Source organism: Artemia sp. Qi Xiang Cuo, chromosome 3, assembly GCF_049724085.1.
Source record: "Artemia sp. Qi Xiang Cuo chromosome 3, ASM4972408v1, whole genome shotgun sequence".
Taxonomy (NCBI): Eukaryota; Metazoa; Arthropoda; class Branchiopoda; order Anostraca; family Artemiidae; genus Artemia; species Artemia sp. Qi Xiang Cuo.
In genome coordinates this window covers 44671744-44698362 of record NC_142796.1, presented here as the reverse complement: position 1 = coordinate 44698362, position 26619 = coordinate 44671744, and the positions used below count along the sequence as shown (strand labels likewise).

Below are 26619 nucleotides of genomic sequence, written 5' to 3'. Positions count from 1 at the left end.
CTCTTCGGTTTTGTCGAAAGCAAATATATTAAAACATAAACATTATATATTTTGAAACGTCTATTCAATTTCTTTCTGATAAATGACAAAAAAAAATGAACTTTGTTTCTCCAGAAGAAATTTAACTTTAATCTAAATGACATATCGTGTTTTTGTTTGTTTAAAAAAAAATAGATAAAGCTAAATGAAGATAAATTTCAAAAGTATTGGGTGTGGTATTTTATTGAACTATGAATGATAATGAAATAAAATCATGGTTTTCTACAAGCTATTCATATTGTGACACAAAATTTGATGAATGTTATGGATTATTGACACAGTGGATCCAATTTAGAACAGATCTTATCCATGAGATACAGCTTATATCAGAAGAGCTAAAGTTGAATTTTCAAAGCACTAAGGTTTCAAAAGTTGTGGGTAAGTTGGGTATTTATCCATTTTAAATCCTTTAGTATCCCTTAGTATCCTTCTTGAAATTAATTTTACGTCAGAACAATAAGTACTTTCGGTGAAGCTTTCATAGTTTTAGTTTTAAATTTAGTCGATATCAAAAAGTCAATTGAAAGAGAAGGATAGTTTGGTGTGAGCTGCTTTCAAATTTTATTTTATATTTTTATTTTATTTATTTGTTTTATTATTCATTTTTTATAATTTTGTATTTATGCCTATTATTTTTTTTTTGCCGAGCATGCTCCCTTGGCCCATTGGCAGTAAATTTTTACATATTATTTTTATTATTTATATTATATTTTATGTGTTATACTTGATTTATTTATATTACATTTATAGTTTATTATTATAATTTTATTGTTAATTTATTGTTATTTTGTATATTTTTCTAATTTTCTATTTGGTTTATTTATTTATTATTCTTTTTCAAATACACCTGTTGCTAGTGCCTTTAGAGCGTGTTCTGATGAAGACCCTTTTTTAAAAGTTTCTGTATTTCTGTCAAACATATGGTTCCCTATTAACTCGTGCCCTTAGGTTCTCACCTCACAAAATTCCTAACCAACCAGTTCATCGTCTATAGAGCTCCTCACCTCACTAAATCCTCGCCTTTACTACTGCAATTCGCCTACTTACAAGTACAGCAGAAAACCTCGTTCACTGTAACAGATACTGTACAGATGAAGTTCAGAATAATTATTTGGGTTGATAGATGAAAAATTTAAGCTAGTTCTATTTATGGAAAATTAGAATGAGCTACCCATTAAGTCACTACCCCACCATAATTATAGAGCTATTCATCGACAGCTATTAACATAAAACAATATGATGTGACTTAAAAAAAACGGGACTTTAAAGAGCACAAATAGCCCTAGAAAGGAATTGAATACCGGAATCTCGAGGAAAATTGTGAAGAATCCAGCAAATTTGTGCTCATTCATTTGTGCTCGTCCAAGCCCCATTCATTGAAAATAGTACATAGCCAACACATTTAGCTGTCTCACAGTCTTTTGTTATCGCACAATTTTGTTAGCTTGTTGTCATCTGTTGGCGTATTCTCTCCCAAAAAATATAAGAGAACCAATAAAAAAGAAAGAACGGCTTATGTAGATTATGATTTAAATGTTTAATTGTATTGGTTTGACTCTTATGTAAATGGAAAGTAGGGATTAAAAATGTGCTGTATAAGGAAAGGGACGAGGGTCTGGTAATAAAATTGCATTTAAGCCGTAATTCTCCAACTTCCATTGTGGAAGTCTTCGGGAATTTAAAGAGAACTGGCACATCTTGCAAGTATTTTCAGGCTCAGGTATGCTTATGTTTCAAAGCCCCAGGGCAAAAATCCTAAGTTATCGTAATCCTCCACTGTTTTCTACTGTATAAATTTAAAACAGAAAATGTCTACCGGGGTGGACCTAGGGTCTCAGACGGATAGGAAAAAATGCCTATCAGTATGACAGTTTAAGGTTGGAAGGGTATTTACATCTGAAGCTTTGGTATTCTCCAGTGGAAAAGTTCAAAGAATTATATCTAGGAGACAAGGAACGATGTTTTCCGCAGGTCTAACTTTAAGTTGGTTACGCTAATCTTAAATATCTCTATCCGATAGGGTACCAAGTTTGGGCCCTTGATATCGTCAATGGGTGCCTAGAAAAGCTTTGTAAATTCTAACACTGGAGTTAAACAAACTTGGTTTCAACAATCATGGTGGAAAGGCTTTTCAAAATATCTTATCAAGTTGGTCTCAGATACGGAAAGTCCATAGCGAAATCTGAAGTTACTTTCATCTCACCGTTGGTTATTTTCCTTTCCACAATTACAATTGTCCCAGGTTCTACATTTGACGGGTTCATAACTAGATTCAGAAAAACTTTTTTTTTGTATAGAGAATGTTAAATACCTTGCTATGCAAACAAGATGTTCTTCATAGCATCTAGTCCTTTTAACGCATTGGAAGCTATTTGTTTAGCTGCAACAACAAGCTTTTTATGGACACCCATTGTCTTAACTTTTGTCTTTGGGACAATTGAAGTCTCCCCTCCCAGAAGGCCTTCAGTAGCTATTAGGTTCATATAGTTTGCAGCTAGTAGCTCCTTTGTTGCTTAAAAGTCTTTTATTGGTCTCTTATCTTTCTTTCACTGTTGGCAATCTAGTTTCATTTAAATTTGGAATTGATTTGGTGCTAGGAATCTGAAAAATAAATACAAAATCATTAGAGTGAACTTTTTAGTCTTTCAGCATATATTTAAAGATTAAGCTCAGAGAAGCTTATTCCTGGACATATTCGTAACCAGTTGTTTTAGGGGATCACTGTATACGTTTGAATATTGTGCGCATAAATTTCGTCATGACGATTTGAAGAGAGACCCACTTTGCTTACTGGCACCTAGATGAAAGGTTGCTGTAAACATAGATGACAGCCAAAGACTTCTCTTTGGGGTTTCTAATTTTTTTATTTGCAATTCCAAAAATACATTTTGACTCATGAATCATGGAATGCGTTTTGATGCAATATATTTTTTTTTAGATCAAGCCCCTCTCAAAAAACATATTCCTGGGTATATTCGTAGTCAGTGGGCTCAGTGGATGGCTAGAAAAATCTTACACATTGTGCACAAAAATTCAGTTATGGCAATTATAGAATAGACGGATTTTGGTTTACTGCCACATAGATTAAACAGAAATAGGTATAGAAATAGATGGCAGCTATTTCAGACCCATGGGGAAATGCTTCTTTTTTGGATTTTTGAAACCTTTTTTATTTATCACTCCAAAAATACATTTTAACAAAGGGATCAGGTACCTATCACACATGTTCGCTACTTTTAGATTTTAGCCACGACTTCTTTAGCTTGCTTGCTTGAGTGTAAAGCATACTCAAAGGTAGAAACATAGTTCTAATAAATGAAAGTTTGCTAGAGCCTTCAAGGTATAACGCATCAGTCTTTTTGCTAATTAATTTACAAAAAAAGAACTTTTTCATAGAAAAATAAAGATCCATAGTAAACTAAAGACGAGCAACTTGTACATAAATAATCATACCAAACATAAGGATAACAGATACTGATATAAATGAATAAATATGTGTTAAAACGAGCAAACATTAAATTGACTATTCAAGTCAAACTTAAACTGAACAGAAATTACTGCAAATCCACCTTCCCCCATCCCTAACCGTAAAAGTTATAAAGCCTATTATGTCATTTGTAATTTATAAGAACTATATGTATTTTCAACAGCGGGCTTTAATTTTCAAAACAATTTGCCACAAAAAACAAAATCACTTTAATAATCAAGATGACCGGGAAAAAAATGAAAATAAACTGAATATTTAATATACAATAACATTAATTCTGGAATTCTCATTAATTCGAAATTTTACTAACAGTAGGTTTTTCATTTTTAAATGTTGAAAATACAAATAAAAAATACTTGTAATATATTTCATTTTTAGTAAACTGCAAATGACGCAATAGGCTTTAGAGCTTTTACGACTGAGGAAGGGGGAAGCAAATAGTAGCAAAACTCTTGTTTGTAAGAGATTTTGTTCGTTTTAAGACTGAATTGAATATACAACAGTTTGATTTTTGCTCGTTTTAAGATTTCTTTTTTCACCTGTACCAGTATTTATCATCTTTACATCTAATCTTTTTATTTATTGTAATATCTTTTTGTTTTGGGGTTCATTTGTTCTTTGATAGTAGCTTCTGGTCGTTTTGTGTTTGAGTTACTGTAAGACTTTGTTTCTTTTATTCTAAAAATCTTTTTCATAATTTCTTTAGAAAATTAATTTTCGTTCATTTCTTATTGCCAAAGATTTATTACTGGATAATATAATGAACATTTCTCCAGTTTTTCAAGTTTTCGGCATAAAAATTGAAATATCCAATTCTAAAATAAATTCTTAAGTTGCATAATGTGATGTGAGTATGGATTTTGATTGCATTCAATATAATTGGCGCGCAAATTTCCTTCAATCTGAGAAAGAGAGAGAGAGTTTAAAAAGTTTGTTTTAAAATGAATAAAACACACTAATAGCAAAATCCAAACCCGTGTTTCAACTTGATACCCCTCCCTGATTGTTCTTGAAACATAGCAGATATTCATTTGATAACCTGGATGCATATAGTGTCAGTTAAATTGGTTCAACATCCCCCGTAGCATTTCCTGAAGCTTTTAACTTAATACCATTAGTCGTTCCTGACATCAATTTAGGCACGCCCAGATAAGTCCTTTTGACAACTTGGATGCAACTAGCGTCTTATGATTTAGTTTGCCGCCCTCTCAACCTTCTCTGAAATTTTCAACTGAATAAATTTAGTATTCGTGAAAAATTACAGATAAGCCCTTCGTATAAAATAGATGCACTATACCCTTGTGACAAGTAGAATGCACCTAAACGCTTTCGGTTTAACTCAATAGCTCTAGTTGTAGCAGAATTACTGGTATTATTTGCAGTCACAGTCTCAATCGCAATAGTATTTGCAGTTCTAGTAGTAGCAGTTACACTCACAAGCAGCAACTGTTTTAGTCACAATTGGGTGCATTCGCAGTCACAAGTAGTCTTAGTCAGAGTTGCAGGTAATCGTATTCACAGCTACAAGCAGTGGCAGTCACAATTAGCCGCAGTTGCCGTCAATAGTAGCAACCGTAGTCGCAATCACAAGTAGTTGCAGTCGCAGCCATAGCCCAAGCAGAGACAGTCACAAGAAGCCAAGGTCACAATTTGTCGCAGTCACGAATAGTCAAAGTCGCAAGTAGCTGCAGACGCAATTAGTCACAGTGGCAGTCACAAGCAATCACGGTCACAAGTATTTGCAATCGCCAACCCAGTCAAGAAAGGTTAAAGTAGAAATTACAAGTAGTCGTTGTCAAAAGTAGTCACAGTCCCAGTTGCAAGTGGCCCTAGTAAAAGTTGGAAGTAGTCACAATTGCAAGCACTCACCTGTAGCCAAAGTCACAGTCGCAAAGAGTCACAGCCACAGTTGCATTCACAGCAGTAGTAGTAATAGTGTCCCTGAAAACTCTAAGTTAAAACCCTTAGCCATTCCGAAGATATTGCACATGCGCCCTTTTGATAACCTTTATGCACATAGTTTCTTTTGATTTACTTTAATGTCTCTCTAATGATTCCCTAAAGTTTCGCCATATTATCCTTGGCCTTTTCGACACCCCCAGGATCAAAAATTCTTACCTTTCCAGTGATAAATCCTCTTGCGAGAAAAAATGACTTTTTTGACAAAAAATTAACAATTTCGAATAAAATGACTTTTTAAAATTTCTATCAGTCTTGAGGGTGGCTGTGGCATCTAAAAAGGGTTAGGCGAGTGGCTGGTGACGTTTTTATCACTCTTCAACATCCATCTCAAAATATCCTAAAAGTTTCAACTAAAAAATTAGCTTTTCCTTAGATATTACTATAAGCCTTTTGAAAACCATCTGGCATATAGTGCTTTGGTTTTACAAGACACCCCTCTCTACGTTAGCTGAAAGTTTCACTTTACTACCCCTAAGCCTTTTTAGAGAACCAGGATCAAAGATGTCCGCTTTTCCCAAAAATGAACCTAATATATAAGAAATAGGCAACATACAACCTCTTGTGAAAGCTACAGTCCTTGCGCCGGGGACACTGGGGGGCTAACTCATCCCAGGAGGCATAGATAAATAACCTATGGACTACTCTGAACAAAATCACTACTTTAATTTTTGATTGGATATCTTTGAGGGAAGGGAAGCTAAAAACAGAAAGCGGATGGGGGCTGGTTGTCACAAAATGGTTATTTCAAAAATTGATGGGATGCATTTGGGGGAAAAAAGGTTTGAGCCGTTGATTGCTGCTTTGCAGTCACATTTGATTCTTAAAAAGGGCACAAGAGCCTTCAATTTCTAATCGAATGGACCTGTTCCAAAGTTTATACGACCACCCCTTCCTTATGAAGTGGCTCTGAAAAAAGAACATATTGAAGGGTCATGGGAGTTTACAAGAAGCAACGCTAGATCGTTGCCTGTGAGATGTATCTATCAAGGCATCTGTTTATCTCTTTCAGATCTGAACCAAGAAGGAGTTCTATACAAATTCTGGAAATAGCAGGGAGTGATCCTGGAGGTTCAAAGAGAATATATTTATTGAAAAAAGTTTATTTCGTTCCATATCCGAAGCGGAAAAGGTTACCATATGGTCCCGCTGGGCATATGTGGATATTATTTTAGGTGAAAATCTGCAACAACAGTTGCGATCTGATTTCAAGCTGAGTTGAACTTTGAACTTCAAACGCATGACTAAACTGGATCAGCCCATAGACAACTTTTCAGATGGATATCTTCCCTTTTAAGTCGTATCAGGAGAATGTGAGGTCTGGTCAAAGCGGACTGATTCTAAAGGCATTTCTTTTTAGCAAAGAATGTATTCGACTTAAACATTAACAAAGATGATCTCCCTACTTTAGGAACTTTAATATACAACAGTTAGAATCAAACGATGAATAATGACGATTTTGAAGTACAGAAGAGACATATGCTGAACATTCATCTGGTTACACGGTCGGCGGTGTATTAGCCAGGCGTTGTTAACAGTCATTTCAAAAAAGTAGTGCACAAAACTCTCGTATTTCATTTCTTAGAGCAAAATAAATAAAAAAAAAAAGTTTTTTTAACTGAAAGTAAGGAACGAAATTAAAACTTAAAACGAACAGAAATTATTCCGTATATAAAAAGGGCTGTCCCCTCCTCAACGCCTCGCTCTTTACGCTAAAGTTGTTTATTGTTCAAAAAAAATAGAGTTGTGAGAAAGTCAAACTTTAGCGTAAAGAGCGAGGCGTTGAGGAGGGGACAGCCCCTTTCATATACGGAATAATTTCTGTTCCTTTTAAGTTTTAATGTCGTTCCTTACTTTCAGTTAAAAAAACTTGTTTTTTTTTTATTTAATTTTTGAGCGTTTTTGAATTAATGCAGGGTTTGATTTTGGCTCACCGTACATAAATAATTAAAACAGAATTTGCATATTAATTTTACTTTTATTTGGTTAAATGGCTTTCTCGAAGCTTTTTTAATTTTATTTACGAACGTTTTTATTAGTAATAAATATACTTAACTTACGTAACAAACTTCTATATTCATATATTTTTAATACGTATATTAGGAGGTTCGCCCCCTAGTCAATACCTCGCTCTTTGAGCTAAAGTGTGAATTTTGTTTCAATTCTTTAAAAATGACCTCTTAATCACAAAGGCCGTTATTTAGAATAAATAGATCTTATGAAAGTACTAAAAAATCTTTGGCTTCTTACTTTCAGTTGAAAAACTTGTTTTTTTTTATGTTTAATTTCTGATCCTTTTTAAAATAATGCTGGGAAATCTGGCACCCCCTTCATAGCAATGTCCCTTTTCCCATGAAAACTTCCTTCATGAAAAGATCCTCCCACATAACCCCCGACCCCCCCCCACTACCAGAAAAAATACCCCCTGAAAACGTCTGAATATTTCCCAATAACCAATACTATATGTTAACATTGGGTAAAGTTCATAACTTTCAGCCCTCCTTCCAGGGACTTCGGGAGATAAAGTCATCCTAAAGGACATAGTTATCATATTTTCGACCATGCTGAACAAAATGGCTATCTCCAAATTTTGATCGGGTGACTTTGGGAAAAAATGAGCCTGGGAGGGGGCCTAGTTGCCCTCCTTTTTTTGGTCACTTAAAAAGGGCACTAGAACTTTTAATTTCCGTTCCATTGAGCCCTCCCACGATATTCTAGGACCACCGGGTCGATACGATCACCCCTGGGGAAAAAAAAACAAAAAAAAAAAACAAGAAATAAACACGCATCCGTGATCTTTCTTCAGGCAAAAAATGCAAAATTCCACTTTTTTGCAGATAGGAGCTTGACACCTCGACAGTAGGGTTCTCTTACGCTGAATCTGATAGTTTGATTTTCATTAAGGTTCTATAGCTTTTAGAGTTTTTTCCCCCTTTTTTTGAAAATCAGTCAAATTTTCTCAGGCACGTAACTTTTGATGGGTAGTACTAAACTTGATGAAAATTATATATTTAAAATCAGCATTAAAATCTGATTCTTTTGATGTATCTATTGGTATCCAAAACCCATTTTCTAGAATTTCGGTTACCATTCAGCCGGGTCACTCCTTACTTACAGTTCGTCACCACGAACTGTTTGATATCAGTCCTGTGAAGTTCAAAGACCATGCCTACAAGATCTACCCCACCCATTTGTAGTAGTCACGGACCATTCGAGGGCGATCAATTTGGATGAATTTCGTTTTTGTACCATCCCATCTCCGACACTTATTAAAGGGTGTAACAGCAGAGTATGTCAAAGTCAAACAGAATAGTTTGTTGTCATATTAGTTTCTATCGATACTTCTGAGTGTCTTTCAAGACGAAAGTCAAAATACCCTCGTCTTTTTGTTTCATCTTGGCGTTGGTATCTAGAACAGCACTCCTCATCCTATTGCTGCGTATCGCACCACATAACTTAATTCCATAGCCAGACCAAAGTTTTTAATGGGGTTGATTCCAGAATAGAAGTTATCGAAGTAGAGTTTAAATGTCGCAAACTTAGGCAGAGTTTCTACAAGCCGAAGCAAGATCCCCTTTTGGTATCATTTAATGTGTTATCGCCAATATGGAAAAGGATTTCAAGCTGATGAAACCAGTCTCTGCTTACGGTATCAGCCACTAGAGAATATCGTATTCCCTTCTCCTAGTTCATTATAATAGCCTGAAATTTGGCACTGTTCATAAGCATTTACACTCCATGAAATCACAGCAGCTCTTCAAGGGAAATTTTTCTAACCAGATTCTTTTTTTTTTCATAGGATTCAGGCTTGCTTGGTCCATAGTGTTGGAAAGAATATCTTCTGTGATAAACATTTGGAAGAGATCAAGAGACGTTTTTACCTCGTCGTAGTTTGGCATCAAAACCTTCCATGTAATATCTAGAGTTGTGGGCTGCGCTTCTACTGACTTGCACTGCTTTCCTTTCTTTGCTATCTTCAGCTTTTTTTGCTAATGGTTTTGCTGTGAGCTGAGGAGAATTTACCAGAGTAATAGATTTGCTACTGCTTGGGAAGGGGCAATATTTTTAGTTCTTGTAAGGATAAGAGGCATACCAAATGCTTTAACTCTTGCTGATGGCTTTGCAGAAGAATTTGCTAATGGTGCTGTTGGTATTATTGAAGAACTGTTTGCTGCTATTATATCGTTTAAGCCTGGGAGAGATGAGCTGAATCGATCCATATCATGTACATTGTCCATCTCGAACCTGCCAAGTACTGACAAAGGAATGCTGTCTGGGTGGTTGATGTACTGTTCATCATTTCTTTCCTCGTTGTCATAACAGCTGAGAGAAAGTAGAAGCTTCTTGATCTGGATTGTCTGGTGCCCAGTTTCAGTCTTCTTCGTCAGACAAGATATCGAAACCCGATTCGCGACCAGGTATGAATACAAGCATTTTCTGTTCTTCTGCAGTCATATTGGTGGTAGTTATTCTGCTTCTTTCTTTGATCAGTCTTTCTTCTGAGGGCCTAAGACAATGACCTCTTGTAGAGTCAGGTTTAGTAGCTGGACGACCTAAAAAGACATTCAAGGTATTTGTAAATCTTATTTGGGTATCACAGAAAACATTTTCGTATGTTCAAAATATAGATAGGTGTATAGATAGATAAATTGATAGATTGGTTGCCAGATAGATAGATAGATCAATATTTGTTAAGACACAATAAACAAACAATAACAAATCACTTATATTAATTCACTAGAATATTCGTAGTAAAAGGAGGAGCAGAAACAGAGTGTCACTATTCACGATCTTAAAGAGGACCTCTGCCCTCGATTGTAGAGCACAATTTGTCATACTCAGCACTGAAATTGTGTAGCTATCTATTTTTCCAGTCAATAAAGAACTACTAAAAAAGAAAATATATATTGTGAATTCCTTTGCTAAAAAGAGCCCTTGTCTTATTGTTTAGGTAATTGAATAGCTATATAGATTGATAGATGAATATTTATTTAGATACAACTAATATTAATAAATCACCCATAAAATCACAAATTTAAGATTCTATTTGCCTAGGCATGGTTTGGCAATGAATGTCTGATGTGATCATACGCTAACATCTTTAGCAACCATGTTTGGGGCTAAACGTATATTCAGAATTAGACTAGTAATATTTCATTTGAAAGAACAAATTTCTAGCTACAAAATAGGACTATAATCAAACTCCGAACTTACCTGGCTCGTCCATTTCATAGAGGTCTAAAACTACAATTTTCTTCTTCTTCAACTCTTGAAGTTTCGTCTAGAAATGAACGTTTGCTCGATTTTTGCCACTTTTTTGTTCATGAATGTTTCTCCTGAGCATAAAAAAATTTGTAATTTTTAGCTAAAATGTGTCCATCTTGAAATCTAACTAAAGTTTATTTTTACCAATTATATTATAGACCAAAAGATGCTTTGCAAACTTATTTCAAAGTGGCAAGTTAACATCAAAAATTACGAAAAAAAAATCCATATAAAACAATCATGCAAAATGACTTACTGCGAAATGACGAAATTCATATAAGTATGTAAACTCCTTACTTTGGCAAAAATCCTTTACTTACGACATCTCTGGCAAAACCTGGATGCTAATAAAAAAAAAAAAACCGAGAAAAAGCAATACTTTGGTGAAAAGTGATAATTTGTTTTTACCAAAATATATATCCACTTGGGAAATTTTTCGTTTCGTTTTATGTGATCACTTTTCCAAAATATGTCCCTTTTAAGCCTTTTTGTGTCATTGTGTCGCGGCACAACGGAATGTGTTCTTTTGATATAATTAAAAAAAAAAAGTTTTTTTTAGCTGATAGTGTGGAGCGACATTAAAACTTAAAACGAACAGAAATTATTCCGTATATGAAGGGGTTATCCCCTCCTCAACGCCTCGCTCTTTACGCTAGAGATTTTTACTGTTTTTAAAAATAAAGTTGTGAGACAGAGTCAAACTTTAACGTAAAGAGTGAGGCGTTGACGAGGGGACAAACCCTCTCAACGGAACATGTTAGTGACAGGTTCCAAAAATTCAAAAAGCAACCCAATGGATGGACATCTTGGATTCGATATCAGCCGAAGCTCTTACTGATGATATGAAAGTCAACTGTTCTTACTATTAATTTCCTTAAAACTCCTCCTTCTTTCTCCTGTCCAATCCCCCCTGAAATGTCTGTTACCACTATGAAATTACTGGGCGTTACCATCTCAAGCGACTTAAAATGGGATTGTCATATTAATGACATCTTAAAACTTGCAAATGCCGCATTTTCCCTCCTTAAACTCTTTAAAAAATTTAAATGCCCTAAATCGCACTGTTTGAGGATTTTCCTGTCATTTGTACGCCCAACCCTTGAGTACGCCTGTCCTCTTTGGCATCTTGGCATTTCCATTGAATTGTCGGACAGAATAGAGGCAGTCCAACAAAGGTGCCTAAGAATTATCTTCAATGAGGGTAAAGTACTTTATATTTTCCTTCTTAGGAGAGCTAATCTTGTCACCCTTAAGGAAAGGAGAGCATAAATTACCTTGTGTTTTGCTAAAACTGCCCTTCATAACCCTCGAACAACTCCCTTTTTTCCTGGTCAATATTCACCCCTTCGACCCCGCCTACCGCGTTCTGTGTCAACAAAAATCCCCCTTCTTGCCCCAATAAGAGTTTGCACTGAAAGATATAGAAGAACTTTTATCCCTTACATAGTTGACATTTTCAACCACTGAATCTCCGCTGCCTCCCTCCCCATCACTCACTCTTTACCTCATAGTTATTAATTTTAATGCCCATTTTGCAAATATTTTATGTTTGTTAGTCACCAACTAACTTATGTTTTTGTTTTAATTTTACTTTAACCCCTTGTTAATTTTACAAGTTTTCGTTTTCTTGGCATTTTTGCTGACTTGACATTGGCCTTCTAATTTTACGAGTTTATTTTGTTTTTGTTTTTAACATTTTTACGTATTGACATTGACCCTTTTATAATTTCCTGTTTTTTTTTATTGTTTGTTTTTGTTGTTCTCTTTTTGCTTTATTTGACGCTAAAGTGCGAATTCGGCCCTTTTGGGCTTGTGATAGCCGTTTTTCAGCAATAAATCTTATCTTATCTTAATCCCTTTCACATGCGGAATATATTCTGTTCGTTTTAAGTTTTAATATCGCTCCTTACTTTCAGTTAAAAAACTTGTTTTTATTTAATATTTGAGCGTTTTTGAATTAATGCAGGTTTTGATTTTGGCTCACCGTACATGAATAATTAAAAAAAAAAAATTGCAAATTAATTTTACTTTGTTTTGGCTAAATGGCTTTCTCGAAAGTTGTTTAATTTTTTTACGAACGTTTTTATTAGTAATAAATATACGTGTCTTACGAATTAACTTACGTAACAAACTTCTATATTCGTATATTTTTATTGCGTATATTAGGGGGCTCACCCCCTAGCAATACATCGCTCTTTACGCTAAAGTTCGAATTTTTTCCGATTCTTTAAGAATGACCCCTTAATCACAAAGGCCGTTAATTAGAATAAATAGCTCTTATTAAAGTATTAAGAAATTTTTAGTGTAAAGAGCGAGGTATTGACTAGGGGGTGAACCCAATCATATACGTAATAGTTTCTGTTCGTTTTAAGTTTTGATGTTGAAATGTTTTCAGTTTAAAAGTTTTTCAGGTGAAGACTTGTTTTTTTTCATTTAATTTCTGATCGTTTTTTTTTTAAATAATGCTGGGAAATTTGACGCCCCCTTCATAGCAATATCCCTTCCCCCATGAACAATTCCTCTATGGAAAGGTCCTCCTACGTAACCCCCGACCCACCCACCCCCACTACCAGAAAAGTTTCCCTCCTGAAAGCGTTTGTATACTTCCCAATAACCAATACTATATGTAAACATTGGGCAAAGTTCATAACTTGCAGCCCTTTCCCCCAGGGACTGTGAGAGATTAAGTCATCTTCAAAGTCACGGTTATTATATTTTTCGACCATGCTGAACAAAATGGCTATCTCAAAATTTTGATCGGGCAACTTTTGGGAAAAAATTAGTGTGGAAGGGGGCCTAGTTGTCCTCAATTTTTTGGTCACTTAAAAAGGGCACTAAAACTTTTAATTTCCGTTCGAATGAGCCCTCCTGTGACATTCTAGGATCACTGGGTCGATACGATCACCCCTGAAAAAAAAAAACAAAATAAAAAAACAAATAAACACGCATCCGTGATCTTTCTTCTGCCAAAAATAAAAAATTCCACATTTTTCCAGATAGGAGCTTGAAACCTCTACAGTAGGGTTCTCTGATACGCTGAATTTGGTGGTGTGATGATTTTTAGGGGGTGTTTCCCCCTTTTTCCGAAAATAAGTCAAATTTTCTCAGGCACGTAACTTTTGGCGGGTAAGATTGATGAAAGTTATATATTTGAAATCAGCATAAAAATCTGATTCTTTTGCTGTATCTATTGGTATCAAAATTCCGTTTTTTAGAGTTTCGGTTACTATTGAACCCGGCCGCTCCTTACTTTACAGTTCGCTACCACGAACTGTTTGAAATGTGTCCTGTGTGTGTAGCCTTGATAGCCAATAAATTCGAAAATCATACAGTCAAACAAGCGTTATCTCATGGGGAAAAACTCACGGTTGCAACTTTGTCTGGTCGATAGAAAAAAATAGATGGGGAGCATTATCTATATGGGGACCGGAGGCATAAAAGTGTTAAATGGGCTGTTTTAAATGGACCCTTGTCCCAGGGCATAAAAGATAGCATAGCCCTTGGATGTGCAATTTCTAGGCAATTTGATCGCTTTAATGTAAATTGCAGTCTCGAAATTCTGATCACATGTTACTTGGGGCTCCGGGGCCAAAGTGGGAATTGAAAGGTTGGTAGGGTGTTCTCATTGTAATTTCGTGCCATATATGGGGTGAGATCGGTACTTTTGCCTTATAGCCACCACGCTCGAGATCTTTTATCGCGAACATGCGACAATAACCAGTTTTCATCGTCTTTATACCAGACAATATTAGTTTCGGCTCGGTGGGAAACTACATTGTAGCTATATTTTAATTAAATATTTAGTTGGTATTTTGTTTAGGTTAGTTTAGGTTACGTATTTAATATAATGCGGTCCGGGTGGCCCCCCTCCCATAATTCTTTGTTGTAGTTTTCATAATTTTGTTGATAATGTATGATATATTCATCATATTTTGTTTTATTTCATTATTCAAACTTCACTTGTTTATAGTAGTAATCAAACTTCACTTTTCGACAGAACTTGAGTGTGGTGGTTATAAGACACAAGTACCACGAGATCTTTTGTACTTTCCAATTATATGGGCCTGTCACGAAAAAGACAATGGAAACCAGTCACGAAATAGACCGAGACGCGTGATGAAAAACCGGTTTACACTGCCTTGTGGGATATAAACAAAGGGTTTCTCCCTCCAGGAACTGTATTTAAACTGTTATTTTTTGGGGTTTAGGGGGGGGGAAGGTACCTAGGTTAGGTTTGGTTACGTATTTAAGTTATGCAATGCTATACCCACCACCCCCCACCTCTAATGTGCAAATATATAACCCAAATTTGTTTATAAACTATTATATATTCATCCTATTTTATTTTATTTCATTAGCATTAACCAAAATTGACTTTTTAGAAAGACCCACATAATGGGAAAGTACCAGATCTTTTAATTTGAGATCACAGAAGTGCTCCTCCCCCCCCCCCAAAAAAAAAAATTATTCGTCAACCATCTGAAATATAAAATGAGACTGGCCAAAAGTAATAATAATACATGTTGGATCTTTCAACACAACACAGTTTATAGAATTATCTAATTCTATAAACACAGTTTATAGAATTGTCTAATTCCATAAACTGTGCAACACAATTAGTTTAAAATTCTAGTTAAAGAAAATATTACCATGACCAGGAATTGAACCTGGGCTTCCCGATTTCAAAGAAGTCAGGAGTCCTAACCACTGGACCATCATGGCTTGGTGAAACTTTCTAAGTTAGATAATATTATCTACAGCTGAGAATAGCAAAGTGTCTGTTGTTGGTCTTTTTTGTGTACGAGTCTTATAAAATTTTGGAAGATAAGTTTTTCATTATCTCAGAAAGTAGTATGGCATGTGTAAAAACTTCAGGAATTCTTACGCACGAACAGAAAAAACAATAAATAGCCGAGTCAAACTCAAAACAAGCAAAAGTTAACATGAGTATGGCTGATAACTCCTATGCCTTCTCAAGACCAGAACACAGTTTGTGCTTCACTAGAAAAAACAAACAAACAAATGACCGTGGATGTAAGAAAGGTGAAAACATTTCAAGCGTATTTTGTTTTCAGTAAAGCGCAAATTTGTTCTGGTCTTGAGAAGGCATAGGGGGTTATGAGCCCTATTCATGTTAATTTCTCTTCATTTCAAACTTGACTTGGCTATTTATTGTAATTTCTGTTCGTTTCCAGCTTCATTTATTTATTTATGGTCAATTGTGATAGTTTTAGGCTTAGAAGATTATTTTATTACATTTTTCCTGATTCTTGGCTTAATGGAGCTCTTTACTTTTCTTTGAAAAACTTGTCTTGTGGAAATAGATTTTTTTAAATTAACTTCTGTTCGTTTTTTATTTACATACTCTTTTCCATGAAAAAAATGTATATCTTTTCAGTTTTATTCAATAAGAATCCATAGTAGGGGGTGATATTCATGGGCGTAGGGCGGGGGGAAGCGGGGGGCCGCGGCCCCCCCGAGACCTTCAAATTTACATTAGATATGGCTGAAAAAGCAGATGGTTTGGAAAAAGCAGTTGATAAAATTCCATCACACTTTCGACTGCCCCCCCCTAGACAATATGCTGCCTAATGCTGCCTACGCCATGGTGCTATTTGTATGTTATAGAAACTTTTTCAGCAATTTTTAATCCTGACACCAACAGTATTTTTAAATTTAATTTTAGAGCTTCTAAAGTTGACGTGAAAAATAAAATTTAATATCATTTCCAAAAGATTCTATCTATTTTGACAACCTGGATACACTTACACTCTTTTTATTTATTTAAGTTGTAAGAACAGAAGTAGTAATAGTAGTATTCCCAAAAGTTTCAACTTAATACCCCCAGTCGTTCTCGATATATTGCTGAGGTGTCTTATTGGCAACAATATAACACAATGATTTTTGATTTATTTTCAGAGAAACATTTAGTTCTAAAGTATAACGGACCAATGGCATAATTTTGGGGGTTGACGTGCCTAATTTCCTTAAGGACATAGTTACTGGACCGTTCTACTATGCTGAACAAAATGACAGTCTCAAAATTTTTACTGGATGCGTTTGGGAAATGAATGGGCTTGAGAGGAGTCCTGCTTGCCCTCCAATCTCTTGTTACTCTTAAAAAGGAAACCAGATTGGAGTGCAAGGGGGAGGATACCCCCCTTGATATATCTAGCAAAAACATTTTAAACAAGTAAAACAAAGAGAAAATATTATAAATATATTTTGTTTTCAGTAACTTGCAAAATAGTATCTGGTGTTGAAAAGGCATGAGGGTTGTCAGCCCTACTCATGTTAATTTTTGCTCGTTTTGAGTTTGACTCGGTTATTTATTGTATGATTTAAATAAACAAAATAGGTTTTAAATGTTTTATCCTTTTAAACTTTAATAAATTAAAAACAATTAACACTTTAAGGAATATATATCAGTATATGTAGCCTATACTAAACTGACAATCCACAGCCATTATTTTTTCAGTAAAGGGCAAATTATGTTCTGGTCTTGCAAAGGTATGGGGGTTGTCAAAGACATAATTTCCAGACCTTTCAACTACACTGAACAAAATGGCTATCTCAAAATTTTGATTAGCTGTGCCTTGGAAATTGATGGGCGTCGGGGAAGGGCTTGTTTCCCTTCAATCACTTTTGACTAATAAAAAGGACACTAGCTCTTTCAGTTTCCAATCGAATAAGCATTTTTTGAAGTTTTTGCGACAGCAAATGATCAGATCAAAGTTTCTGTCGGATACTTCTCGGGAAAATACGGAGTGTGGTGGGGTTGGGGGTTATCCACCCTTCGATCACTCTGAATCTTAAAAAGGGCACTAGAGATTTTGATTACCAATCCAAAGAGCCCCCCCCAAAGTTTAGACGATCACCCTTTCTATATATATACCTTATACACCCTAAGGGCATAACTTACCTTGCCCTGAGGGCTGTGTGTGTGTGTGGGGGGGGGGGGTGTCATCCTCAAAGACATAATTTCCGGTCCTTCAATTACGTTGAACAAAAAGGCTATCTAAAAATTTTGATTGGATGTATTTGGGGAAATGGTGGGCGAGGGAGGGGGTTAGTTGCCCACCAATCACTTTCGACTATTAAAAAGGGCAATGGCTCTTTCAACTCTCAATCGAATGAGCTGTTTTCGAAGTTTTTTCGACAACAAATGGCAACCTCAAAATTTTTAGCAGATACATTCCAGGAAAATACGAGGTGTGGGGGTGGGGGCTATTCACCCTTTGATCACTTTGAATATTAAAAAGGGCTATAGATCTTCTGATTACCAATCCAATGAGCCCCATCCAAAGTTTATGCGATCACCCTTTCTATATATACCTTATATACCCCCAGGGCATAACTTATAACCCTTGTCCTGAGGGGTCTGGGGGGGGGTTGTCATCCTCAAATAAATAATTTCCAGACCTTTCAATTACGTTGAACAAAATGGCTATCTAAAAATATAGATTGGATGGGTTTAGGGACATGGTGGGCGTGGGAGGGGGGTTAGTTAACCTCCAATCACTTTCGACTATTAAAAAGGACACTAGCCCTTTCAGTTTCCAATCGAATGAGTTCTTTTTGAAGTTTCTAAGACAACAAATGGCTATCTCAAAATTTCTGTCAGATTCATTTTGGGAAAATATGACGAGTGGGGGGGGGGGGTATCCACCCTCTGATCGCTCTGAATCTTAAAAAGGCCACTAAAGCTTTTGATTACCAATCCAATGACCCCCCTCCGAAGTTTATATGATCACTATTTCTATATATACCTTATATGCCCCAAGGAATAACTTACAACCCTTGTCCTAAGGGCTGGGGGGGGGGGTTCTCATCCTCAAAGACATAATATCCGGTCCTTTCAATTACGTTGAATAAAATGACTATCTCAAAATTTTGATTGGATGTGTTTGGGGAAATGGCGGGCGAGGGAGGGGGTTAGTTGCCATCCAATCACTTTCGACTATTAAAAAGGGCGCTAGCCCTTTCAATTTCCAATCGAATGAGCTCTTTTCGAAGTTTCTACGACAATAAATGGCCATCTCAAAATTTCTATCAGATGCATTTCGGGAAAATACGAGGTGGGGGATATCCACCCTCTGGTCACCCTGAATCTTAAAAAGGGCAATAGAACATCTGATTTCCAATCCAATGAGACCATTCCAAAGTTTCAACGACCACCCTTTCTATAAAAACTTTATATGCCCCCAAGGCAAAACTTAAAACCCTTGACCTGAGGACTTTGGGGGCTTGTCATCCCCAAAGACATAATTTCTGGACATTTCAACCACGCTGAACAAAATGGGTATCTCAAAATTTTGATTTGATGTATTTGCGGAAATGGTGGGCGTAAGAGGGGGGCTATTTGCCCTCTAATCACTTTCAACTATTAAACGGGGCACTAGCCACTTCAATTTCCAATCTAGTGAGTCCCTTCTGAGGTTTCTATAAAAACATTAGCAATGGGCAACTAGCAAAATTATAGGCCTTGCCTTGAGGGCTTAGGAGGGTATCACCCTCAAAAACATAATTACTGGACCTGTCAACTATGTTGAACAAAATGGAAATATCAGCGACTCAAAACGAGCAGAAATTAACATAAGTTGTGCTCAAAACCCTTAAGCCTTCCCAAGGCGAGAACATAATTTGCACTTTACTCAAAAAAATATAAATGTTTTTACTTTTATAACTTTAATAAATAAAATAATACTAACATTTTAATTACTAAATATCAGTATATGTATATTAAACTGACAATGCACATTCATTTGTTTTTTTAGTAAAGTGCAAAGTACATTCTGGCCTTGGGAAGGCATAGGGGTTTTGAGCCAAACTTACGTTAATTTCTGCTCGTTTTGAGTTTGACTCGGTTATTTATTGTAATTTCTGTTTGTTTTGGGTTTCATTTATTTATCGATGCTGATTTGTGGTAGTGTCACGCTTGGAAGATTATTTGATTACATTTTTGCTCATTTTTTGTTTAATGGAGTTCTTTTGTGGAAGAAAAAGATATTTTGTGGAAAAAGTTTTTTTCAATTAATTTCTATTTGTTCTATATTGACATAGTCTTTACAGGGAAAAAGAAAATAATACTTTAAATCTTTTCGTTTTTTTAAGAATTTATAGTTTAGCCTGCTATTTGTATGCTGAAAAAAAATTTTCAGCAATTTTAACAACATACACCCTCGACTATTAAAAAGGGCACTAACCTTTTGAATGTCCAATCGAAAGAGCTCTATTTCAAGTTTCTACGACAAAATTTTCAATAAAAACTTATATACCCCCAGGGCATAACTTATAACCCATGCCCTGAAGACTGTGGGGGGAGTGTCCTGCTCAAAGGTATAATTTCTTGAACTTTAAACTGCGTGAAACAAAATGGCTATCTCAAAATTTGCATTGGATGTGATTGGGGAAAAGGTGGGCGTGAGAGGGGAGTTAGTTGCCCTCAAATCACTTTCGACTATTAAAAAGAGCACTAGCCCTTTGAATTTCCAATCGAATGAGCCCTTTTTCAAGTTTTTTACGACAAAGATTTCAATAAAGACCCTATATACCCCCAGGGCATAACTTATAACCCTTGCCCTGAAGACTGTGGGGGGAGTGTCCTGCTGAAAGGTATAATTTCCTGAACTTAAAACTGCGTGGAACAAAAATCAACTACGCTGAACAAAATGGCTATTTAAAAATTTTGAGCAGATGGGTTTGGAAAAAATGGGCGTCAGAGGGGGGTTAGTTGCCTTAAATCGCTTTGGACTGTTAAAAGGGGCACTAGTCCTTTGAATTTCCAATTGAATGAGCCCTTTTTCAAGTTTCTACAACAAAGATTTCAAAAAAGACCTTATATGCCCCCAGAGCATGACTTATAATCCTTGCCCTGAAGACCATGGGGGGAGTGTCCTGCTCAAAGGTGTAATTTCCTAAACTTAAAACTGCTTGGAACAAAATGGCTAGCTCAAAATTTTGATTGGATGTGTATGAGGAAATGGTGGGTATGGAAGGGGTGTTAGTTGCCTTCCAATTACTTCCGACTATTAAAAAGGGCACTAACCATTTCAATTTCCGATCAAATGAGCCTTTTTGAAGTTTCTGCGACAACGCGTTCTATAAAAACTTATATGCTCCAAGGGCATGACTTACAACCCTTGCCCTGAGGGCTGTGGGGGAGTGTCCTCCTCAAAAAAATAATTTCTATCTGGAAATCAACTACGCTGAACTAATTGGCTATCTAAAAATTATGATTGGATGTGTTTGGGGAAAAGGTGGGCGTGAGAGGGGGGTTAGTTGCCCTCAAATCACTTCCGACTATGAAAAAGGGCACTAGCCCTTTGAATTTCCAATTCAATGAGCTCTTTTTCTAGTTTCTACGACAAAGATTTCAATAAAAACCTTATATACCCCCAGGGCATAACTTATAACCCCTGCCCTGAAGACTGTGGGGGGATGTCCTACTCAACGGTATAATTTCCTGAGTTTTAAACTGCGTGGAACAAAATAGCTTTTTCAAAATTTTGATTGGATGTGTTTGGGGAAAAGATGGAAAAGTTTTTACGACAACTCCATCTATAAAACCTTATATGCCCCCAGGGCATAACTTACAACCTCTGCCCTGGGGGCTCCGGGGGGTTTGTCATCCTTAAATACATAATTTCCAGAACTTTCAACTACGTTGAACTAAATGGCTTTCTCTAAACTTTGATTGAATGTGTTTGGGGAAATGGTGGGCGTGGGACTCACTTTCGACCCACTTCACTTTTGACTCTTTTTCGACTCCACTCACTTTCGACTATTAAAAAGGGCAATTTCTATTTCCAAACAAATGAGCCCTTTTTTGAAATTTCTAAAACAACATTCTTAAAACCTTATATGCCCCCAGGGCATAACTTACAACCTCTGCCCTGGGGGCTCCGGGGGGTTTGTCATCCTTAAATACATAATTTCCAGAACTTTCAATTACGTCGAACAAAATGGCTCTCTCTAAGCCTTGATTGAATGTGTTTGGGGAAATGGTGGGCGTGGGAGGGGGGTCAATTATTCTCCAATCACTTTCGACTATTAAAAAGGGCACTAGCCCTTTGAATTTCCAATCGGAAGAGCCTGTTTTGAATTTTCTACGACAACGCCTTCTATAAAAACCTTATATGCCCCCAGGGCACAACTTACAACCCTTGCCCTGAGGGCTGTGGGGGAGTTTCTCCCTCAAAAACGTAATTTCTATCTGGAAATCAACTACGCTGAGCAAAATGGCTATCTCAAAACTTTGATTGGATGTGTTTCGGGAAATGGTGGGCGTGGAAGGGGTGTTAGTAGCCTTCAAATCACTTTCGACTATTAAAAAGGGCACAAGCTACTCCAATTTCCAATTGTATGAGCCCTTTTCGAAGTTCCTACGACAACTTCTTCAATACGACGTGCCCTGCTCTAAAGAAAAAAAAATCATAGGTGGCGCAATTGCATGGCCTAAGTAAAGAAAGATGTTGGCACAATATATTATTTCCTTTTTTTTTCCATACCAGGGCACTTCGTATCGAAGGCTTTGTCATAGAAACTTTAAAAAGGGCTCATTCGATTGTAAGTTGGATTGGCTAGTGCCATTTTTAATAGTCGAAAGTGATTGGAGGGCAAATAGCCCCCCCCCCCCCACGCCCATCTTTCCCCCAAACACATCCAATCAAAATTTTGAGATAGCCATTTTATTCAGGGTAGTTGATTTCCAGATAGAAAATATATTTTTGAGGAGGACCTCCCCCCCCCCCACAAACCTCAGGGCAAGGGTTATAAGTTATGTGATGGGGGCATATAAGAACGATGTTGGCACAATGTATTATTTATTATTTTTTTTCCTTTAGAGCTGGGCACTTCATATCGAAGAAGTTGTTATAAAAACCTTGTAAAGGGTTCAGTCAATCGGAATTTGGAGCGGCTTGTGCCCTTTTTAATAGTTGAAATTGATAGGAAGGCAATTAACACCCCTTCCACGCCCAACATTTCCCGAAACACATCCAAACAAAATTTTGAGATAGCCATTTTGTTAAGCGTAGTTGATTTCCAGATAGAAATTATGTTCATGAGGAGGACACTCCCCCACAGCCTTCAGGGCAAGGGTTTTAAGCTATGCCCTGGGGGCATATAAGGTTTTTATAGAAGGCGTTGTCGTTCAAACTTCAAAAAAGGCTCATACGATTGGAAATTCAAACAGCTAGTGCGCTTTTTAATAGTCAAAAGTGATTGGAGGGCAACTAACCCCCTCTCACGCCCACCTTTTCCCCAAACACATCCAATCAAAATTTTGAAATAGTCATTTTATTCAACGTAGTTTAAGTTCTGGAAATTAGGCCTTTGAGGCTGAAAACCCCCACAGCCCTCAGGGCGAAGGTTGTAAGTTATGCCCTGGGGGCATATAAGGTTTTTATAGAACGCGTTGTTGTAGAAACTTCAAAAAGGGCTCATTCGGTTGGAAATTGAAATGGCTGGTGCCCTTTTTATTAGTCGAAAGTAATTGGAAGACAACTGACATTCCTTCCACGCCCACCATTTCTCCAAACACATTTCTCCAAACGAATCAAAATTTTGAGACATCCATTTTTTCCACGCCGCTTAAAGTTCAGGAAATTATACATTTCAGCTGGACACTCCCCCCAAAGTCTTCAGGGCAAGGGTTATAGGTTATGCCCTGGGGGCATATAAGTTTTTATTGAAATCTTTGTTGCAGAAACTTCAGAAAGGGCTTATTCGATTTGAAATTCAAAGGTCTAGTACCCCTTTTAATAGTCGAAAATGATTTAAGGGCAACTAACCCCCCTCTCACGCCCACTTTTCCCCAAACACATCTAATAAAAATTTTAAGATAGCCATTTTGTTCAGCGTAGCTGATTTCCAGATAGAAATTATGTTTTTAAGGAGGACGCTCCCCCACAGCCTTCAGGGCAAGGGTCGTAGGTTATGCCCTGGGGGCATATAAGGTTTTTATAGAAGGCTTTGTCGTAGAAACTTCAAAAACGGCTTTGAAATAGTCATTTTATTCAACGTAGTTTAAGTTCTGTAAATTAGGTCTTTGGGGATGACAACCCCCTCACAGCCCTCAGGGTAAGGGTTGTAAGTTATGCCCTGGGGGCATATAAGTTTTTATAGAAAGTGTTATCGTAGAAACTTCAAAAGCGGCTCATTCGATTAGAAATTGAAATGTCTAGAGCCCTTTTTAATAGTCGAAACTGATGGGACGGCAACTAACACCACTTTCATGCCCACTATTTTCCCAAACACATCCAATCGAAATTTTGAGATAGTCATTTTGTTCCACGCAGTTTAAAGTTCAGGAAATTATCATTTTGAGCAGGACACTCCCCTCACAGTCTTCAGGGCAAGGGTTATAAGTTATTCCCTGGAAGCATATAAGGTTTTTATTGAAATCTTTGTCGTAAAAACTAGAAAAAGGGTTCATTCGATTGGAAATTCAAAGGGCTAGTGCCCTTTTTAATAGTCGAAAGTGATTTGAGGGCAACTAACCACCCACTCACACTCACCTTTTCCCCAAACACATCCAATCAAAATTTTTAGATCGTAATTTTGTTTCACGCAATTTAAAATTCTGGAAATTTTACCTTTGAGCAGGACACTCCCCCAACAGTCTTCAGAGCAAGGGTTATAAGTTATGCCCTGGGGGCATATAAGTTTTTATTGAAAGCTTTGTTGTAGAAACTTGAAAAGCGCTCATTCAATTGGAAATTCAAAGGGCTAGTGCCCTTTTTAATAGTCGAAAGTGATTTGAGGGCAACTAACCCCCTTCTCTTGCCCGCCATTACCCCAAACGCATCCAATCGGACTTTTTAAATAGCCAATTTGTTCAACGTAGTTGATAGTTTTGGAAATTAGGTCTTTAAAGATGACAATCCCTCGCCCCCCCACAACCCTCAGGGCAAGGGTTGTAAATTATGCCCTGGGGGCATGTAAGGTTTTTATAGAAAGCGATGTTGTAAAAACATCAAAAAGGGATCATTCAATTGGAAATTGAAAGGACTAGTGCCCTTTTAATAGTCGAAAGTGATTGAAGGGCAACTAACCCCCCTCTCACGCCCACCATTTCCCCAAACACATCCAATCGAAATTTTGAGATACCTATTTTGTTCAACGTAGTCTAAAGTTCTGGAAATTAGGTCTTTTAGGATGATAACCCCCTCAGAGCCCTCAGTGCAAGGGTTTTAACTTATGCCCTGGGGGCATATAAGGTTTATATAGAAAGTTGTTTTTGAAATTTCAAAAAAGGGCTCATTTGTTTTGAAATAGAAATTGCCCTTTTTAATAGTCGAAAGTGAGTGGAAAATAATTCACCCTCCTCCCACGCCCACCATTTCCCCAAACACATTCAATCAAGGCTTAGAGATAGCCATTTTGTTCAACGTAATTGAAAGTTCTGGAAATTATGTATTTAAGGATGACCAACCCCCCGGAGTCCCCAGGGCAGAGGTTGTAAGTTAATACCCTGGGGGCATATAAGGTTTTTATAGTTAGAGTTGTCGTAAAAACTTCAAAAGGGGCTTATTCAATTGGGAATCGAGAGGGCTAGTGCCCTTTTTAATAGTCGAAAGTGATTGGAGGGTAACTAACCACCCTCTCACGCGCACCATTCCCCTAAACACATCCAATGAAAATTTTCAGATAGCCATTGTGTTCAACGTAGTAGAAAGTTCTGGAAATTAGGTCTTTGAGAGTGACAACCCTTCCCCAGCCCTCAGGACAAGGGTTGTAAGCTATGCCCTGAAGGCATATAAGGTTTTTATTGAAAGCGTTGTCGTAGAAACTTCAAAAGGGCTCATTTGATTGGAAATTGAAAGGGCTAGTGCCTTTTTTAATAGTTGAAAGTGATGGGAGAGTGACTAACGCCCCTCTCACGTCCACCATTTTCCCGAACACATCCAATCAAAATTTTGAGATAGCCATTATGTTTAACGTAGTTGAAAGTTCTGGAAATTATGTCTTAGAGGATTACAACCACCCTCACAGCCCTTAGGTTACGGGTTGTAATTTATGCCCTTGGGACATATAAAGTGTTTATAGAAAGTCTTGTCATAGAAACTCAAAAAGGGCTCATTTGATTGGAAATCGAAAGAACTAGTGCCCCTTTTAATAGTTGAAAGTGATTGGAAGGCTTGAAATTATTATAGTAAAGATTGATTTGGGTATAATGTACGATTTTGTTGTTGTTGTTGTTGTTGTTTAGACCACGGTACTTCGTATCGAAGGAGTTGTCGTAGGAACTTCAAAAAGGGTTCATTTGAGTAGAATGGCCTTATTGACTCGTGGCAGTACAAAATTCGGTTATCAAAAGAATGTATCTCGTGACAGTACACCTAATATGGGCATAGAGTCCCTAGGGAGAAAGATTGCCTAATCAGTCAATGACCTCTTTTTCCAAGGTCGATTTATTTGCTGTTTCTATGTGTAATAGCTCCGGAGTGAAGGTTGCACCTGCGCACTGAAATCTAACGGGAGCAATGTTATTGATCTAGGACTCGAGGGGGAAGTGAATTTCCGAGAACTTGATTGCGTAATCGCTAGGGGAAATTATTGATTCACGAAGGGGAAATTAAGAAACAAACATGGCTTCATTGTTGTTTGGCTAGCCTGGCCTGAGAACTTGATTTACATAATCGATGGGCGAGTATAATGTGTGTGTTGGTCAAGTTCATGTTAACTTGGTGGTTTGTGAAAGTTGTAAGTGCACTAGGGTGATTGACTATCACGAGTTGTGAATTAGTGATAAAATTTGTATCTAAATAGTCTAATTTTTCTGATTAATTTTAAATCTATCTTTGGCTGTGTTTAATCGTGCTACTGGCAGGAGGGATGATTTACATAATCGATGGGGGAATTAT

General features: G+C 36.8%; 1 protein-coding gene and 1 non-coding gene across 2 annotated transcripts in view; one reads left to right on the top strand and one right to left on the bottom strand.

Annotated features, from left to right (window-relative positions):
• The first annotated feature begins 228 nt into the window (after window positions 1–228).
• Window positions 229–26619, top strand: part of LOC148954143 (apolipoprotein L3-like) — a 44682-nt gene continuing 18291 nt past the window's right edge. Inside the window, exon 1 of the mRNA XM_089086938.1 lies at window positions 229–417. Within this exon, the coding sequence (XP_088943064.1) occupies window positions 231–417 (187 nt within the window). The 5' untranslated portion in view covers window positions 229–230. The remainder of the gene's footprint in view (window positions 418–26619) is intronic.
• On the bottom strand, window positions 15397–15472 carry TRNAR-UCU (transfer RNA arginine (anticodon UCU)). The gene is given in 2 exon segments: window positions 15397–15431; window positions 15436–15472. It is a non-coding gene; the product is annotated as a tRNA-Arg (tRNA).